Source organism: Stenella coeruleoalba (assembly GCF_951394435.1).
Source record: "Stenella coeruleoalba genome assembly, chromosome: 8".
Taxonomy (NCBI): domain Eukaryota; kingdom Metazoa; phylum Chordata; class Mammalia; order Artiodactyla; family Delphinidae; genus Stenella; species Stenella coeruleoalba.
This window is the reverse complement of record NC_137154.1, coordinates 61,019,495-61,040,382: the sequence shown is the minus strand read 5'-3', so window position 1 is coordinate 61,040,382 and position 20,888 is coordinate 61,019,495. Positions and strand designations below refer to the sequence as shown.

At 38.4% G+C, this 20,888-nt stretch overlaps 1 protein-coding gene across 19 annotated transcripts in view; it reads left to right on the top strand.

The window, feature by feature from the left end:
- DLG2 (discs large MAGUK scaffold protein 2) overlaps positions 1 to 20,888 on the top strand; it is a 2,041,348-nt gene that overhangs the window by 1,358,861 nt on the left and 661,599 nt on the right. For all 19 annotated transcript variants that reach the window (XM_079928919.1, XM_079928924.1, XM_079928927.1 and 16 more), the window contains one exon: positions 6,952 to 7,002. In XM_079928919.1, the coding sequence (XP_079785045.1) occupies positions 6,952 to 7,002 (51 nt within the window). The remainder of the gene's footprint in view (positions 1 to 6,951; positions 7,003 to 20,888) is intronic.

The window sequence follows — 20,888 nt, the reverse complement described above, 5'->3', positions numbered from 1 at the left end:
CTATTACCATTTTCTTAATTGTTTCGGATTTGTTTTTGTAGGTCTTTTCCTTCTCTTGTGTTTCTAGCCTAGAGAAGTTCCTTTAGCATTTGTTGTAAGGCTGATTTGGTGGTGCTGAATTCTTTTAACTTTTGCTTGTCTGTAAAGGTTTTAATTTCTCCATCAAATCTGAATGAGATCCTTGCTGGGTGGAGTAATCTTGGTTGTAGGCTTTCCCATTTCATCACTTTAAATATGTCCTGCCACTCCCTTCTGGCCTGCAGAGCTTCTCCTGAAAGATCAGCTGTTAACCTTATGGGGATTCCCTTGTATGTTATTTGTTGTTTCTCCCGTGCTGCTTTTAATATTTTTTCTTTGTATTTAATTTTTGATAATTTGAGTAATATGTGTCTTGGCATGTTTCTCCTTGGATTTATCCTGTATGGGACTCTCTGCATTTCCTGGACTTGATTGACTATTTCCTTTCCCATGTTAGGGAAGTTTTCAACTGTAATCTCTTCAAATATTGTCTCAGACCCTTTCTTTTTCTCTTCTTCTTCTGGGCCCCCTGTAATTCTGAAGTTGGTGCATTTAATGTTGTCACAGAAGTCTCTGAGACTGTCCTCAATTCTTTTCATTCTTTTTTCTTTATTCTGCTCTGCAGTAGTTATTTCCACTATTTTTTCTTCCAGGTCACCTATCCATTCTTCTGCCTCAGTTATTCTGCTACTGATTCCTTCTAGAGAATTTTTAATTTCATTTATGGTGTTGTTCATTTTTTTTTTTTTTTTGCTTGTTAGTTCTTCTAGGTCCCTGCTCAACGTTTCTTGTATTTTCTCCGTTCTGTTTCCAAGATTTTACATCATCTTTACTATCATTATTCTGAATTCTTTTTCAGGTAGACTGCCTATTTCCTCTTCATTTGTTTGGTTTGGTGAGTTTTTACCTTGCTCCTTCATCTGCTGCATATTTCTCTGTCTTCTCCTTTTGCTTAACTTACTGTGTTTGGGGTCTCCTTTTCACAGGCTGCAGGTTCGTAGTTCCTGTTGTTTTGGGTGTCTGCCTACAGTGGGTAAGGTTGGTTCAGTGGCTTTTGTAGGCTTCCTGATGGAGAGGACTGGTGCCTGTGTTCTTGTCTTTCTGGTGGGCAGGGCTGAGTCTGGTGGTGTGTTTTGGGGTGTCTCGGAACTTATAATTTTAGGCAGCCTCTCTGCTAATGTGTGGGGTTGTGTTCCTGTCTTGCTAGTTGTTTGGCGTGATGTGTCCAGCACTGGAGCTTTCTGGCCATTGGGTGGAGCTGGGTCTTAGCGCTGAGACAGAGATCTCTGGGAGAGCTCTCCCTCATTGATACTATGTGGGGCTGGGAGGTCTCTGGTGTTCCAATGTCCTGAACTCAGCTTTCCCACCTCAGAGGCACAGGTCCGACACCCAGCCGGAGCACCAAGACCCTGTCAGCCCCACGGCTCAGAAGAAAATGGAGAAAAAAAAAAACTGATAAATAAAATAAATAAATAAATAATGAGCATAAAAATTTTTTCTTAATTAGTAAAATAAAAATTATTTTAAAGTAATAATAAAAAGAAAAAAGAGCAACTAAACCAATAAAGAAATCCACCTATGATAACAAGTGCTAAAAACTATACTAAGATAAACATAAAAATCAGAAACAATCAGTCACAGACAGCAAACCCCAAATCTGCAGTTGCTCCCAAGGTCCACCGCCTCAATTTTGGGTTGATTTGTTGTCTGTTCAGGTATTCCACAGATGCAGGGTACATCAAGTTGATTGTGGGGATTTAGTCCTCTGTTCCTGAGGCTGCTGGGAGAAATTTCCCTTTCTCTTCTTTGTTCACATAGCTCCTGGGGTTCAGCTTTGGTTTTGGCCCCGCCTCTTCGTGTAGGTCACCCTCAGGCATCTGTTCACGTGCAGACGGGACAGTGTTAAAGCAGCAGCTGATTAGGGGGCTCTTGCTCATTCAGGCCGGGGGAAGGAGGAGTATGGTAGTTATAATTGGAATGCAGGGTGAGCCTGCGGCGGCAGAGGCTGGTGTGAAGTTGCAACAGGCTGAGGTGTCCGGTGTGTTCTCCCGGGGAAGTTGTCCCTTGATCACGGGACCCTGGCAATGGCGGGCTGCACAGACCCCCTTTGGGATTTAGATAGTGACTTGTGCTTGCACACAGGGTTCTTGGTGGCTGAAGCAGCAGCGTTAGCATTTCATGCCCATCTCTGGGGTTCAAGCTGATAGACTCAGCTCATGCCTACTTCTGGAGCTCATTTAAGCAGTGCTCTTTCTTCTGTGGGCAGACAGGGAAGGCATCCCCTCTCCTCGCACACCCCGAAACAATGGTCTCTTGCCTCTTAGGCAGGTCCAGACTTTTTCCTGGACTCCCTACCAGCTAGCTGTGGTGCACTAGCGCCCTTCAGGCTGTGTTCACACAGCCAATCCCAGTCCTCTCCCTGGGGTCTGACCTCCAAACCTGGAGCCTCAGCTCCCAGCCCCCGCCCACCCCAGTGGGTGAGCAGACAAGCCTCTCAGGCTGTTGAGTGTTGATCGGCACCGATCCTCTGTGTGGGAATCTCACTGCTTTGCCCTCCGCACCCCTGTTGCTGCACTCTCCTCCGTGGCTCTGAAGCTTCCCCTGCACCAACACCCTGTCTCCTCCAGTGAAGGGGCTTCCTAATCTGTGGACACTTTTCCTCCTTCACAGCTCCCTCCTAGAGGTGCAGGTCCCATCCCTATTCTTTGGTCTCTGTTTTTTCTTTTTTCTTTTGCCCTACCTATGTACATGGGGATTTTTCTAGCCTTTTGGGTAGTCTGAGGTCTTCTGCAAGCGTTCAGTAGGTGTTCTGTAGGAGTTGTTCCACACGTAGTTGTATTTTTGATGTATTTGTGGGGAGGAAGGTGATCTCCACGTTTTACTCCTCTGCCATCTTGAAGGTCCTCCCCCATTTTTTATTTTAAGACACTTGTCGCAGATATCTTTAAATATTGTTCACGTTCATCACTCTGCTTTATATGCTAAAACCGTAAGATTCAGAGATAAGTCTTATTTACTATATCATAATCACTTATAATAAAGGGCAGAATTAGTACATTATCTGTCATATTCTATACTACTAAGGAATCGAATATATATATACAACAAATAGTAAATAGATCTGTACAGATCTTGCATGTGGCAACAGTGGGGCTGTGGCTCGAGTCCACTTGTATATTTTGTGTATTGGATATCACACTTCTGTGAGGTTTTAATATGTTTGTGTTTGGTACCTCTTTAAGGACTGTATGTTTCTTGAGAATAGGGATAATGTCGTAAAATCTTTATTTTCTCACTACCTGTCACATCACTTGGCACACTATGCATGCTCAATACTTGTTCATTGGGTGGAATTGTGTTTAGTCCTAAGAAGCCAACACTTTGATATTCATGTTTTAGCATTTGTTTTCATCTGTGATATGGGAATGTATAAAAATTCATTCATCTTACATTTTAGTATGCTGTTAATTTTAATGAAATTACAAAAGTGGAAAAGAACAAAAGAAATCATTACTTAAGATTCCAATTAAAGAGCATTAAAACATAGACTAGTTCACATGTGTTATTCATGAAAAACCTCTTTTCAGGACGTAAAAGTAGGTCTCAAATCAAATTATATTATCACCCAGGCAGGTGGTACTATAGCACTGAAGGGGAAAAAAAGAAAATCAGGGAAATTAACCTAAAGACTGTCAGAGAGAGAAAAATATATGAAAAATATTCAAAGTTTATGAAATTAGAACCTTAAATACCAAGTTTGAATTTGAGTAAGTTATGCTCTTGTCTTAACTTCCGTATGAGGCCAGGAAGGCTACATGCCCAGAACTATGCAGGACAATGTGTGGCATCAATTTGATTTTCTAGCCACCATGGAAACCTACCAGCTGTCACTACATAACCATTAGGTTCAGAAAAATCAAGTATCTGAAGAAAAACATATTTCAAAACTGGGAAATTCCATCTACTTTAGTGACCCTCCATGTCTAAAATACTGCCAATCCTCTCACTTTTCCAGGTGGAGGGGAGACGGTCAGTGATGGTCAGAGCCAGATCTGAAATAATGAGAGCCCTCACCATGCCGCTGTACAGGCTCTAAACTATCAGGATCATAAAACATTACCAGGGTGCTTAAATATCACAGGAAGTATTACTGCTCAAGAAAAAAAAAAAAAAAAAAAACCATATATAATTGGCAGTATTTTTCAGGAAGAGAATCCTTTGTGAATTAAAAGGCATATATTGTCAAACTAATTGGGAGTAGAGTGAGGCCACTGAGACAAGTTCAAACAATAGACTGTAAACCACGCCCCCCCAGCAGATGATGGGAGCCATTCACAACAGTTTTTCTTGGTTTTTCTGAATAAGAATACACGAAATTATGGCTAGGAGGGAATTACTGTTCATGCCTTTTGTCTCCTTACCACTCAGTAAGCAACCATTCTTCTAAGCAAATGTGAACAAAAAATATTTAAAGACTGTTGAATTGGTGTACTCCTCTGAAAAGTTAACTAAATTTTCACAAATGTCACAGCGTACTCTTATATACCTCTGTTTAGAATGGAGGTATTCTTAGTTCTTTCTATTTCATTCTTTCCCCCAAGGTCTTTGCCAAGGGACCTTGTAGGATTTCTTATCTTAGAGGTCCTTAGGCAGAACACAGATCATGCTCTCCTAGTGACTGAAACAATAAACACTAGAACCTCTTAAATGTCTTTCCTAAATTCCCACTCTGGCTCTTATTATTCCATGTTTTAAATGCTCCTCAATTAAAGGTTGAAATGTTACTTCGCCTATGCTAAAATCCTTTCACTTCTTTATAATTTCACTAAATCCTGTTATAGTCATGGAATATGTTCTTTTAAAGGTAAGGTTACATCCTAACCTGGATGTCATCTTCCCCTCTTACAAAGAGATCCTGGATACTACAGAATTAGGCAAATGACATAATTTTCTTGGGTTGAAAACTAAAGACCCATGGAGTAAATGTAAGCCATCAATGGTTCACCTAGCTGACTGGGGAACTTCTGAATACAGATTAGGTTGCGTATAAATAATGCTTCTAGGATCTAAAAGTCAACATATATGATCATACAAATGTTCAGCAAAGATTTTGGTAGACCCCAGCTATGCAATGTTTGTCACTACAATATTCTTGTCTTTTAAGCACTTCCTAACAGAATTTTCACCTCTGATATTTATTATCTGAGGCTTGTTTTCTTCTCTTTGAAGTTGTCTTTTTCTCTGCAGTTTGCAACACTTTAATAACGTGAAGGGCTCCACTCTAGAGAAGCACTGAAGCAAAGAAGAGCTCCATGGAGCCACACTGCGAGAATTAAAACACATCACATTGACTCAGCCTTCCCCCTCTGCCTTCTCTCTGTCAACTAAAAAAAGTTATGAATAAAAAGGATTAATATGGAAACACACATATACAGGGAGTTTTGAGTTTCCTTTTGTACTTTTACGTGTGAAGAACAAAAATATATCTATAAAGTTGCTAAAGCTTAGTTCTAACATCATCAAGTTCTCTTCTCTGAGCCATTAAGTTGCTGAAGCCCAGAAAATCAAATTTGGTTTAGGGCTGTTTGATAATATAGTAACACAGTAAAATGTGATTCCCCAATTAGCTCACGTAATTAGAAAATCAAACAAAAACATGCTCTAAGTGGCTGGTGGGCACACATAAGTAAAGTCTATTGTCATTCTTTATTATTTGCTGATGATAGTGTTATGCCTTCAATTAATGATACCATATACAAATTCCTTATGGAAGAGAACCCACAAGCGTCTGTGTTTATAAATCAGATAAATAATTTAATTACTTAGTTCAGTCATTCATTCATTCACTTTTTTTCCCCTTCATCATTTCTTTTTTGCCAGCCTCTATTAGGTAATGGGGCTATCTGATCCTTGCCTTCTATAGAGCTCTCAGTATGTAAGAACTATATTTAAATTCTTCTAAGGAAGGGACAGTAAACTGAAGGTAGAACATTACAAAAATTATGGCTTTTTGGTTGAAAATTAGATTTTTCTGGCTGATTTCTAAATGTGAATGGTTTTGCCAAGACATATATAAGAAAAAAGAAACGGCCTATTCAAGAATTTTCTTGCTCAGAGGTTTTGTCTGGCTGAGAAGGGCTCTGATAGATAAAAGTGGGAATTGAATATTTGTTAGATTATTTTAAAGTAGCTCTTCATATATTCTGTATTCATGTCTGTTGAAATCTAAGGCATATGTTATATGTTGCCTGGCTATATTTAAAATGTTTCTCTCTGTAAGTTTAAATAAATTTAAGGGTTGGTTGGATGGTGAAAATGCTTTCTCACTAGGAATTTCAAACATGTCCCGGTTTGTTCTTTTCTCATTGCTACTGAAGGCATGGTTACATGGTCCAGGGCTTCCCAACAAATATAACAAGAGGATAGTGGGGATAAATTACCTGAGCTTGAACCAATAAAGAAAAGGCATTTCTTATCTGACATGGTCATTCTTAATGCTGTTTAACAGCCAGAAATGTCATATGGTTGTGCTGCCCTTGCCACTGATTTCTTAAGGTCATATTTTAGTGTCTATTCATGGAAAATTTTAAAGATAATAGGAATTTTTTTCCCCTTGTAACTGTAACATTGCCCCTAGTTGGTTTATTCTTTGTAAACTCAGAGTGCACATTTTGTATTGTTTCCTCTCCCCCAAACATCACAAAATTCTAAGGGATGCAATAAGCATTTTTTTTCTAGAGTCTCACTCACATTTTAGAATAGCTTGGATTATATTTCATTTGGATGAAAACATACAATCACAAACGTCAATAAAGTGCGGTTTATTCATAGCCAGGATGAAATTTAACCCCCTAATGTTATTTAAAATGCAGCTCTCTCCTCCTCAAAATGTATTTAATATGTCTCTCTATTTTTTTTTTTTCCTATTTACAGGTCAATGGAACAGAAATTGAATATGAGTTTGAAGAAATTACACTGGAGAGGGTAAGTAAAAAACCCAATAATCCAAAACCCTAATCTTGCATTCCACATTCTGCATCCTAATGGGTTGTCTTGTGAAAATGTGCGATTGTGTCTTATACCCTGGAAATTTCTAACAGCACTCACAATGAGAATATTAATGAAATGCTTGCAGTGGAGGGCATGGAGACAAGCAGACCGAATCACCAGAATGTTCAGTATGTAAACTACATTGCCAGGATTTGGAGAAATGAATAGGAAAGACAAATATTCAGTGAGCTTGTATGATACTCTTTTCCTGTTGTTTTCATTATACATGTTTTTCTGTACATTTTAAGATATATTATAAAATATTTTCATTTATGTGATATTAATACTATCTTCATAACTACCATTACCATGCATTTTTTAGTTTAAAAAAACAAGTGATGGATTTTAAAACCTCCCCCACAGAGAAAAACATAGCAACCCTGCAGAGCTCTGCCAGTGTGTTGTTAAGACCTTGGCATGGGTTTGACAAATTAGGGAAGTTCTGTGTACCATAACCCTAATATATAAAGATATTTTACAGAAGAACAAAAGAAAGGCCAAAGACCACCTAGAAAAAAAAAAAATGACTGAAAGGTATTAACAGGACATTCATCAAAAAAGAAAAGGCCAGTAACATCCAAAAACCTGCTCAACCTTATTATTAAACAAAGAAAACAATGGTACTAAACAGTTTTTGTCAACCCCATTGACAAAACATTTAAAAGAAATGTTAATGTTCACTGCCATTGAGTGGGCCTGGAATTGGAGTAGCCATGAAAGAGCAGTTTAGAAACATGGATCAAAAGCTTTAAAATGGACACTTTTTGACCCAAGAGTTATAGAAATACACAAGTCTACAAAGAATGTTCACATTGGTATTGTTTATAATAGTGAAGACTGAAAAAGCCAAGTATTTAATAATACATTATTATATGTCCACATAACAGAAAATTGAGTTATATTAATAGTATTTTAGAAAAATATTTAATTACAAGGATAGGCAGTCCAACCAGACTCTATTATTAAATTAAAAATCAAGTTTAAAAATGACATTTAAATATAATCCAATAAACACAAATAAAGCTATATATGAATAATACACATTCACAACTATTTACATAAAGCCTGGAAGAATATACACCAAAATGTTAAAAGTCTTTAAAAAGTTAAGGATTTTTGGGTAGTTTTTAGTTACTTCTTTTTGTTTATATTTATTTCCTATACTTTCCATAATAAACATGTAATATACATATATTAAAAAATAAAAATGTAAGTATTTTTCCTAAGCTATCATTCAAGCATGAAGTCAGACTCTAGATCTACATTTACATGTATTTTTCCTCTTCAGTTTACTGATAATTCACTTTCCTGAGTCAGGGAATTTCTCACTTCCAGCGTAAATTTTATTGTGAGTGGCTTTAAAAGGAAATTTACATTAGAAGTTAAGAGTTTGACAGATGGGTTCTTTAAAACTTCCATTATGAACTTTGATAAAATTTTAAAGGCAGGTTAAATGGAGAAAAGTGAGGTTTGTGGAAAATTAGCTTCAATGAGAAAAGAGAAGACATTTCTCCTTCTAAATTACTAATCTTCTCTCTGGAATTAGCTACATAACTTGTGGGATGCAGTGCAAAATGAAAACGTGAGGCCCTTGTTTAAAAACTAGTAAGAATTAAAAGATGGCAACAGCAGGAGCCTTCCAAATGTAAGACCTTGTTCAGCTACACAGATCTCATTCTTACGGGGCCAACCTCTCTATCTCTGAAGTAAAACGCCATTTAGTTACCCCGGCTTTACAGGTCAGAAATAGTTAGAAGCTAACATAGGTGTGAGGTAGAACATTCTCTAGGAGTCAGACAATTGTGGGTTCTAGTATGTGTTCTGATGCTTACTTGCTTCATGAGACAGCTTGCCATCTCACTGCCTTTACTTCCTGCCCTAGGGTTCCTGACCACACTCTGAACCTTGTGGTGCCCATTAGCTGTACCCCCTCCAGGACCTCTGTGTCAAGCATCATCTTCTCAGAACACCACCTCCTCTCTGCCCTTAACATTTATTCTACTGCCCCCACTCCAAAAATTCTTCACCCCCATTGGGACCTCGAATTATTGATTTCACCATTTACCTCCTGTTTTCACCCTTCTTTATGCCCTCCCCTTCCTCCTCCCCTATAGCATATGTTTCCTGGTCCCATCACTCTAATTCTCCTTCTCGCACGCTCAACATTTTTTTTTCCTCTCTCTTTTTTTGTGTTCATCCAGCAAACTCTCAGCCCTTGTTAATCTACCCTGGTTAGACCTACACCTTCCTACTTACTCCATGCCAGCACCTGTGTAACTGAACGTAGCGAGAGAAGCACCTAGTCATCTCACTTTAAATTTATAGCCATTGGTTTCAAATGAACGCTCAAAACACCCAAGCAATTCTTATACATTTCTTTAGAAGAATCACTTTTTCTTTCTCTGGGACAAAAGTTTCATATCTCATTTGCTTCCCTCAAATCTCAAACACTCCCTCCCTCATCCTCACTCTTAACTCTTGATCTCTCTTCATATGGCCTTGAGAAAATCCAAGCGATCAAATGAAAACCACCTTACTTTCCTACCACCAGGTCCACTAGTATGCTCTCCCCGTTACAATGAAAGAATTTGCCCTGCTGCTTTCCAAGGCCAGCTCTTCACCTGTGACCTGGTCTCCATAACCTCTTATCCATTTAAGGACTTTGCTTCTGGAGTTTTCTCCTCTCTCTCCTGCAATATCAGTTTCTCTCTTGCTTTTTCCCAGATAAATTTAATATAGACATGATGTAATATCTCTTATCTTAAAGAAAAAGTATGTCCCTTGACCCAATGTTCCCCACCCCCATTATTGCCTCATTACTCTATTTTGCTTAACCAAAAATCTAGGGAAATTGTCTATTTGCATCAACTCCACTTTAGTACCTCCTTTTCTTATTTTAACCTATTTCATGTTTTCATCCTCACAGTAGTCCTAAAACAGTCCCTATCAAAGTCACAGCAGGTTCCATCTTGCTAAATACAAGCATCAGTTCTCAGTCCTAACTGACTTCTCAGTAGCATTTGATGCAGCTGTCATTGCCTCCTTCCTCAAAGATGTTAATTTCTTAGCTTCCAGAACAAAACACTCTCCTGTTTATTTACCATGTCTTCAGTGCCCTTTCTCAGTCTCCTCACCAGCTCTTCCTCTAATTGTTGGAACACTCCAGAAACCCAGTGCACAGACCTCTTCGTAATCTCTCCTCATTCCCTTGGTGATTTCATCCAGACCCATGGCTTTAAATACCAACTATCAACTTCAGATTCCCAAATCTGAAGTCATGACCTCTTTCTCACATTCCAAATGTGTACAGCTAGCTGTCCAGCTGGCATCTCTCCTGAACATTAAGAAGATCTTCTAAACTTGATATATTCCTAACAGAATTCATGATTTCCCTGCACTCACTATCCTTAGGGCCAAAACTGCTTCTACCCTAATATTCATCATCTTAACTAATTGGCTCTATTATTTTCCTTGTAATTCAGGCCCCCCAAAACAATAATAATATCTAAGAGTCTTGTATAATTACTCTTTTCCCTCCGTATCCAGAACAAGTCCTACTGGTGCTACCGTAAAAATATATTTCAAAATCAGTTGCATCTTACCACCTGCTCTGCTGAATCCTGGTCCAAGTCAATATCATCCCATGCCTGAACCACTGCAATAACCTCTACTTTTGCCCATTCTTCTCCACAAAGTAGCCAGAGTAACCTTTTTCAAAATAGAAACCAGATCCTACCCCTTTCATTCCTAAAACCCTCCGAGAGGTGATGATTACACTCATTATCATCACCTACAAGGCTTTATACAATCTGACCTCTGCTTCTGTCTCCAATATTATGCCCTAACCATCAACATCTAGAACATTTCACTTCAGCCATACTGACTTTCTCATCAGTCCTCAAATGCCAAGCTTTTCTCAACTCGAGGCCTTTGTATATGGTATTCTATATGCCTGGGAAAGTCTCCTGTCAGCTCTTTATAAGGTCTGCTCATTTCAATGTTTAAATGTCAACTCAAATGTCTCCTTCTCAGAAAAAATGTTTCCTTTGTACCCCATTTAAAGTAGTGCCAGCTTCCCTATCACACTTTTTTCCTTTTCATAGCTTTATTCTTTTATAATTATACTTACTAATATCTGAAATTTATAGTACTTATTATTGTTTACTTTGTTAACATCTATGCCCCCCCTAAATGTATACTATATATAAATATATAGTCAACTCTATATCCAGTTTGCCTAGAACAGTCTCTGGAACGTAGTATGCATTCAGTGACTATTTGGTGGGTGATTGGATTATGCCTGTGCTCTGCCTCTAAGTACAGTGAAGTAGAGACACATGGCCTATGTTTGACTCCTGTCTCTATCACTTGCTGGTCAAGTTACTGTGAGTTGAATCCTTAACCTTTCTGTGCCTCAGTTTCTACATCTGAAAATGAGGCTAAGGTATTTGTAATCACCTCCCAGGACTCTTGTGAGTAATCCACGCGTTAAGATAAAGGTTTAGAATAGCATGCATCATAATTATTCTTAACATTTCCGTTATGCTAATGTGGTAGTTCTCACAAGTGTTATTTATCAGGATCAATGTGGAGCTTAAAACCTAGCTTCCCAGTGTCAGTGAACAGTTTACGTTAATCTAACAAGAACTCCTTTCATACCAGCTTTCCCTTTTTTTTTCCTTTTTTCTTCCCCAGTTACTTGGTTAGATGTCAGACATCCAATGATGAAGTTATGGTCTTTGCTATATGTGTTTGCAGCTTACACGTTTTCTACATTCCATCTCCATAACATTTAATTTAGTAATAAACTAATCCCCTTTAGTAACATCCCTGTGAGGTGGATATTGCTAACTTCATTTAACACATTAGGACACTCATAATTTAAATGAGTTTAAATTAAACTCAGAAATTAACTCACTTGTCAAAAGTCACAATCTTAGTAAAAATGGAAGTAGGATTCAGCCCCATACCCAACAGACATGAAAACCTAAGCTCATTGCCACTAAGTTAAACTGCACCAAATTAAGCTCAAGTGTTTTTTCTCCAAGAAACTTTTCTCGACTTCCCCTCTTAGGAAAGGTGCCCCTTCATAAATTAACACAAGGAGAGAATTTCTCACACTAAGTGATGAATAAAATGTCTTTCCACTGATCTGTGAGTTCTCTGATGGAAGGAATTTTATTCTAGTGTTCTTTATATTACTATGATGATATAAAAAGAAAAGGGAAAGCCACTGGACAATTTGAGGACAAGCTGATGACTCCTCTCCTAGAGCATCACTGTTCAATGCATTGACCACTTGCCACACATGGTGAATCCCACACATGTCTTCTGTACATTTAGCTGTTGAACACTTTCTGAACAAGGGCATTGGGCACAGTCCTTGTTTCATAAAATTTCACCGCCTGGGGGAGGACACAGAGAAGTAACTAGGCAGAAACCATAAAGAAGAACAGAATGCTGTGGCTACCTGGCCCAGAATGGAGTACGCCCCTGAGGCATTATACCTGAGCTTGGGTTAAGAAAGGTGAGAGGAAGCTAGCCATGGAGAAGGGAGTAGAAGAAGAGGGCCTCTCAGGAAACGGCAAGTGCAAATGTTCAAGGGTCCATGGAAGAGTAACATGCTGAAGGAACTGCAAGTAGTTCAAGATGACTGACTGCATTTCAAGGTATGAAGGAGGACTCGGAGAGAGAGAGACCAGGCTGGAGAGATGGAGAGGACTTGGAATATAGGTGCCTTGGATAACATTTAAACTTAAATTTTAAATTTTATCTTGAAGGCAGTAGAGAGCCTTTGGAGAATTTTAAGCAGAAAAAGTGACATAATCATACTTGTGGTTTCAAAAGATCACTTTAGCTGCAATATTGGGTGTACATTTCATGGGATTCAGGAGATGATGCAGGTATGCCATTTAAGACATATAATTAATGGCTAAATTCTGTCAATGGTGATGAAAGAGGAGATGATTCAAAATATGTTAAGAATGTTAGAAGAACAGATTCTGATGTTCTGTAGGATGGGAAAATGCTAGAGAGAGCAAGGAACTCAAAGATACCTAGACAGTAATCCAAGAAATTCATTAACACAATCTGGGCCTCTCAGCGATGGACACCTGTGATATTTCAAGCCTTTCTGACACCCTCAGCTCTTGTGACATTAATAAAGGTAGCTGAGTATAAAGTTCATGCCTCTGAGTGACTTATCCATTATCCATATATGAAGTTAATAGGTTACGTACCCCTAACATGATTTGTATCAAGAGAAGCTAGTTGACCCAGCATGGATAATAGATTCATCATGCCTTCATAACCCTGACCAGCATGCATGTCTACAATTTAGCAGAGATGTTGAAGTGACTATCTGACCATCTGCCAACCCCTACCCCCAGCCTCTAAAAAAAAAGAACATTTGCAGTGCTTTCCTGACAGCTGCACAATTTATGACCGTGTGACACTATACAAATGTTCTGTCTGACAAGTCAGGGATATTCTTTTGCAATTTAAAAAAAAATCAAAGAGCTGAGCCATCTTCCCAAATATAAATCATTGACTTTTGTTACTTATTATTTGACCCATGATAAAATAAACAGATGTATAGGGCAGAGAAAAGTGACTGATTTATTGCACCCTGCAAATTCCTGCAGGTGAACCGAGTTTGGGGTATAAGGTGGGTAACGTGGGAATTTTTTAAACAGTATTTGTGAACCGCAGGTAAGAAGTGACCCATTAAAGTTGTCTACTGATGGACTTTCCAGACTCATCCAGGTATCAAATTAGTTAGAAATTCATTGGATGTCTGAATCACTTAGGCCAAATTTATTTATCTCACACTATTGAGTTTTCATGAAGATGAAAATTCCTAAATTCAAATGGAATTAAGGGTCTATTGCTTCAAGTAATGTAGAGGCTTTAGGGTTTCTAAATGTCTGGGTTTTTTCTGGGTCTCTTTAGCTATTTCAAATTAGTGGTAACAGGAACAACAAGCCAGAGTCCTGAAGGTATTTGAGGGGGTTTCATATAGTCAGCTATAGCACAGTCTTATTCTATTTTAGTTAAATAAGTTTTAATGCTAGATAATTTTCTTAAATTTTATGTATTTCCAATTACCAGTGTATATTTTAGTGTGTTTGAAATATATGCACACATATGTCTATTTAAGGACATAGATACCATCCAAACCTAAGTGTGTATTTAGATATAAAAACATTTAATATGTATGAATTTTGATCAAAGTTTTATTGGCTTTGTGGAAGGTATTGCAAGATTTGTAGAACAAAAGTAGATTCACATAAGCAGTAAAAAAAGCACAGTCTTTGAACTCAGACCTTATTTTGAATCCAGAATCAGCCACTTTCTATGTGACCTTGAACAAGTGACAGCCTGTGAAGCCTCAGTTTTCTTCATGATGAATGCGACACTGATATCTATTTTGTTACAGCATTGCTGTGAAAAATAGAAATAACATATGTAAAATGCCTAAAATAGTTCATAGAACGGCATAGATTCTCAGTATTATTAGTTTTTATAAAGTGAATACTCACACCTTTATCTAAGCCTCATTATTTTTAAAGATGTCACTGTTGGTATAACTTCAGGCTATGATTCTAGGGCTAAGTCAAGTGGCAAATGTATGCTTTTCTTTCGTGTGGACGTGTGTGTGTGTGTGTGTGTGTGTGTGTGTGTGTGTGTGTGTGTGTGTGTGTGTATGTGTGAGAGAGAGAGAGAGAGAGAGAGACTGTATTTATGGTAAATGATAAGCTTCTTAAGTAATCTCCAAAATGTATGTGTGCCCAATTATCAATGTGTTTTTTAAGCATGTTAAGTATATAAAAGGAGTCTGCCCTGAGTTTGCAGCCATAGCTTCCTCTAGAATAACCCCACACTATTCGTAGCTCTAGCTTCCCTTCTTTGTTAGCTCACAAAAATTTAGTTCCCAGCTAGACAAGCAGTCACAGTGTTTTCTTTTGTTTTCAATAGCTTCAGGCTATGATATTTGCTTCAGATGCTCTAATACCTCCTTAAAATATTTTGTAGAGATATAGTGAGCCACTCTTCTTTTTGTTTGCACAGTACAACTTGCAAGAAGAACGTCCTCCTTTGGGGGAACTGCTCCTTGCCCCGTTCCAACCACATCATTCCGAGACCACCTGCCAGTTACAGTACCCATGGTCATACAGTTGATTGGTCTAGTGCTACTTATTGGAATTACCAGGCAAGCTAGTAAAAACTTAATAGAGATACCTGAGCCGTGCCCTAGACCACATAACTCAGAGCCTCAGGAGTGTGGAACATGAGAAATCTTGACTTTTAAAACTTTTCTTAGGGATTTGATGTACAGTTTACAGGCTGATGCCTGAGCCAAACTGAGCCAATAAGAGTGCTCCTCAGGATTTTTCACCCTGGAGTTTGGGGGATGAGAGGTGCTGCATTCCAACTGGGCAGTATAGCTGTGAGATGTGAGGTGTAAGAGTGGCTGCCGTATGAATTTCCTGCCTCGTGGAGTAAGCTCATCTGAGAAAATGAGGCTTCCTGCTGAGAGAGCCAGAGACAGAAGATAACAAAGAGGGAGAGAAAGAGAGAGAAAGAACTGGCAGCATCCAATTTCTACGTTATATCTGTCCTAAAGACCCAACCAGACAGCCACTCTGTTTCCAGTGGCTAGATGAGCCCTTCCCTTAAATTCTTCTTAGCCAGACTAGTTCAAATCCATCATCCATAACTCGCCAACAAGTGGACTTATACAGATGTATCTTGGTGTTGTATTTTAGTTATCACTGTGTGGAAGTTGTTGAATAGGTCCTGCCCTAGGCTTCTGCTGCCATAGCCTGTCCTCAAAATAAATGCCACCTTGCTTAGCTGTATCTTCTCTAAATTCTAATTGGGCCTCTTACCGCTGAGGTAAGTTCATAAAGCAAAGCTCTCCGGTAGAGAATGTTTTTAGCAGGTTGCAATAAACCTTAATACCCCAAAGCTTACACATACCATCCCCTTTAATGTAACCCATTACTGTGTTTCAACTCCCAGAATTAAAGAACAATTTTTAAAAAGTGGCAAGTAAAGAGAATGCCTAGTGACAGGTCTATGAACTTAGGTCTCTACTGTCTAGAAACTTTTCTGGTTTGGAAACTAGCAAGTTTGCAGTGTTAACCATTGGCCTCAGATTTCAGAAAAAAATTGACTGTTAGAAATATGATTTACAGACATTTGGGTGGGTCATTAATCTAACTTTTCTTTAGATGTAAGCATCAAAGTCTCAGGATTGAAGATCACCTGGTAAACATACTTCAAAGGTCTGATATAGATGAATTGGCACAAAATGCATTTAGCTGAAATTCAGCTGCTGTCTCCAGCCTTCTCCATTTTCTTTATACCTCCCAACTGATTTATCTCCCTTCTTTCACCCCACACACTGTCACCAGGGTATTAACAAGTGCTCTCTCCAGTTCCTTAGTGTGAGCCGTAGTGCCCTCACATCATCTAAACTGACCAGTATATTTTCTTCTGCAAGCCACTTGTTATACTATCACCCCTATCTTTTTTCAACATGGCTCTTGATTATTACAAGCACATCTGATGCTAGTATAATGGTACTTCTAAAACTAACAGCTTTAAGATGAAATCTACAATGGAAAGACTTGCACGGAAATGGCAAAGCTCCATTGTTCCCAATTGAGTTTTCTAATCAGAGTAGATCTATTTTCCTGACTTGTATCAACGAGGTGTAGATAGTGAAGGAGGTTTGGCAAGGAAAGCTCTAACTCAGGGATGCCCTGAGACTTCAGAATCCTGATGGAGGTACTAGATCCTGAGACTACTGGAAAGCAAAGACCCAAGAGGCAGTACAGGACGGGGGCCCAGCAATCACACCTGAGTCACTAAACACTAGATCTTGAGAGCTGAAAAGCTGGGGATTTTATTACTTGCAACTGAACAAACTCTGAGTGATCTAGCTCTATTTTTCTGTAGGTCAACTATCAGGCTAGTAGCAAATATAAACTGAGTCACTCTTAGTGCTTTTTTTCGCAAACACTTCAACCCCTTCCGGAATTATCCCATAGTTCTATGGCCTTATACAGTGACAAGACAACCTACACATTGTTTGGCCATGTTTCCTCAGAGGTGACTGCTGCAACACCCATAGTTCCTCTCTGAGTTGTCCCTTTCAGTCTGTCAGTTTCTGCTACACCTTTCCAGTATAGTAGACATTTGTCAGTTATCTACCCATTTCATTCTTTTCACCCCTTCCCTTTTGCTAACTGTGCCCGGATTTTAGTTCAGATGTCTGCCTTCTCCCACACAACCCATGTACTGTGATGGAAGCTAAAGTGACTCTGAACTCAAGGGGTAGGTCCTTATTGATTTAAGCTAATGAGCACTGATAGAGGCCCTTAGCCTCCATCAGTGGTGACTATGCAACCTAATCCAGTACAATCACAGTGAATTCTGTGACTCTTGCTTAGAATTCTGAGACAGAAACCCACTCTTTTCCACGGTCATGAAGTGATGGAGCCTATAGCTCAGACAGTAGCTTGGAGCCATTTTATGACCAGAAGAGGATTCCAGCTTTAGAATGAAGTACCATTTTAGATGGCAGAGTAGGTAAATGGGGTAGAAAACAGTCTTGGTGACATCTTGAGACCATGAAGCAAACCATCTCTGAAGCACTCCTTCTGAATTTTTGTTAATCTCCTTTATTGTGTTAGCCGGTTTAAATTGTGAGTCTTGTTACTTGCAACTAAACAAATCCTAAATTATATAAATGGGTCATGAGACTCTTTAGCAAACTGTTTAGGGCCCCATCTTCTTAGACATGCCTCAAAATCATTTATCTTTGAAAATTATTCTTTCTCGCTTCTTATTCCAGTTCAGTGAATCTGTCCCCACCCTGCCCCCCTCCCCATTGGGGAAGCCTCACGCTAATTCCCTCTGCAGAGGACTCCCCTCCCCCCTTTTACTTCCTCCAAAAACCCTTTAATTTCTTCAAAGGGCTTAGGTTTTTGGAAACAAAAGCAGGGAGATCTTTGCAGGCTGCTTCTGATTTCAACTCCCTCTTACCTCCCCCTACAATGAATAACTGCTTTAATGGGGAGAAAGGAAAAGGAAAAATACAGGGAGAAGAAAAAAACACTAGTATCTCAAAATAGAGATACATAGTAGGAAAACTGAAAGTTATTTCAAGCATTTGAGAAATGATTAGAACTAGTTGATTTAAAAGCTTATATTTTATCTACTTAGCTTGATGCATTTTTATACTTTCAAATCATCTATCCTTTGGAGAAACAAGATGTACATAATATGAAAATTTTCATAGACACCAGAACCTCCAAGATGTATTACCTAGTTTTATAGTTTAAAAATGTTTGGTCTGTATAGACTCAGCATAAATTAAACACAGCACATTTAGTCATTGAGAAGAATGTCACCTTGCATTTAATTCAGGATCACCAACTAGGTTCTATTCCTATTATTGCTCTTCACACCCTTACTACTTTTGCCTGAGAAGCTCTTACTCAAAACCCAGCTTATGTGTTACCTCCTCTGAAAAGTGTTGTCAAGTTCCCCAGTCAGAGTTAGCTTATCCATCCTTTTCATCACCTCAGGGCTTTCTCATCGTCCCCTGTGTTCATATCCTGTCTACCTTTTATATAAATTTTGAGGCCCTTAGAAGCTAAAATCCTTTTAATTTGGCATTTTACATCTGGCTGTTTTTAATCACTAGAATAACAAAGTATATCACTAACAGAATCACTAGAAGATATTTAAGTCTTTTGACAAGATGTAGAGATTTGATTCTCATCCTGATTGTGTGTGTGTACACACATACATATATATATATATACACATGCACATACATGTATAAATTTTATGTACATTTTGTGATATATACATTTCTTTCACGTATTTGTATTTACATGTGTTTGTAGATGGATGGATGGATAGACAGATAGACAGAGAGACAGATAGGATCTTCTTTTAAGCCAGAGCCGACGTTCATGCTCTTACTAATACTGGTGCCACACTAAGTGTATCAACATCATTTATTGAAATTTTAGCTTTGTATGTTACTTACTCTTCTTTGGTTATCTTAAATCTTAGCAATTAGTCTATTACATAAGTTGTAGGGCCTCTCTTTTACAGAGAAGCAAACTGTAGGTCAACGAAGTTAAGGCACGTGTCCATGGTCACAAAGCTAGTATACGGCAGAGCTGGTTGGTCGGTCTTCAGTCACTATGAGGTGCCGTTAGTAAGCATGAAAAATATGGAAGACTTTTTGGAGTAAAATATTCTCAGACCAGCCGTGATATATTCAGATTACCTTTAAGGTTTATACATTTATCGAAAGGAAACACTAAGCCGAATGGCAAAATGGCTTAGGCTAGCATCGGAAGGCTGAAAGCAGCTTCTAGCAAAAGACAAAGACAGTCCTAGGTGGATGGAGATGCCTTTATTTCTCTGTAGGATTATTTCTTAATGTTTGAGAAATAAGCCACACCCATCTCCCCCGATTTACTTAAACTTTACTCAAAGCTCAGTAATGCTACCCTAACTTGGGAAAAACAGCAACAAAAATGATACCACCTCTTGCAAATTTAGCACTCTTCTGCTTCAAGAAATCCAATTCAAGCAGCGTTCCAATTGTGCTTTTAAAACTTTCCTCTTGAAAATATATCCCGGTTTTACGAAGCTAAAATTGGTGAGGTTGGTAGTTCTACTATGCATACAGTATTATTATTTCATTCAATTGATATACACATTCTGATACATCTCATACTTTAAGAATACTTCATTATTTCCAATGTTTTTTTCAGATATGTCTTTTCATCCTTCAAACTACCCTGTGAATTAGGAAAAGAAAACTTGCCGCTCCTCATTTTGCAAATGAGGATGCGAAGGCTCAGAAAATGTTGCCATAGGTTTCCCAAGGTCACTCAATACAGAGCAAAGCCTGGTCTAAATCACATCTTTAACTTCCAGCCTTGCTCTTTTGTCTCCATCTCTTGCTGTTTGGGTTTTGTTTTAACAGCAAACAAATCCAAATAATTGGCCTATTCAGGTAGAACAGACTAAAAATATCAAAATGTGGTCATTAATTTCTGAAACTAAGAGATCAGAAGAAACGTTTCTCTCATGTCAAATTGGATTTTAAACCACCCCAAATCACTTAAACTTGCTTTTCTTAAAGCAGCTATCATAAATGTTTAGACTGATGAGAAGCACTTCCGAATACCAAGTTTTTATCTTCCACTGCCAGTAAGTGGGAAAAACCCTTTAACCCTCTAAAGTTTGAACATCACTGTTTAATATTTCTTATATTGATTTGAATTCTCTTTTAGTAATTTCTTCCAAACTATTTTAACAACATAACAAAGTATTTCAAATGTGGGCTTTACGGCCGTTTAGCCTAAGATCAAACTGTGGCTTTACCACTTACCAACTTTGTGAATGGGACCAAGTCACTGAGCCTGTCTGTACCTCAGTATACTCATCTGTAAAATAGGGATGATAATGATACCTCTCTCATAGGGTTGTTGTGAAGACTAAATGTGTTCATAAATATAAAATGAGGTACTTAAAACAGTGCCTGGCCCTAATACGTACTATATAAGAGCTAGTTATTATTATTATTACTGGTCTAGTTCTCTTCATGTGAGAGGCCTTGAATTTTAACAAAAAAGAAATCAACATCTACTTAGTCCCTGGACTCTTTCTTCTGCAGAATCACCACTACTCCCCTATTTCTTTAAGTATTTCCTACACAGTCTTCTTCCTCTACCAATGCTCCTGATTATTACCTTCCTTCCTAAAATTTTCTTTCTTTC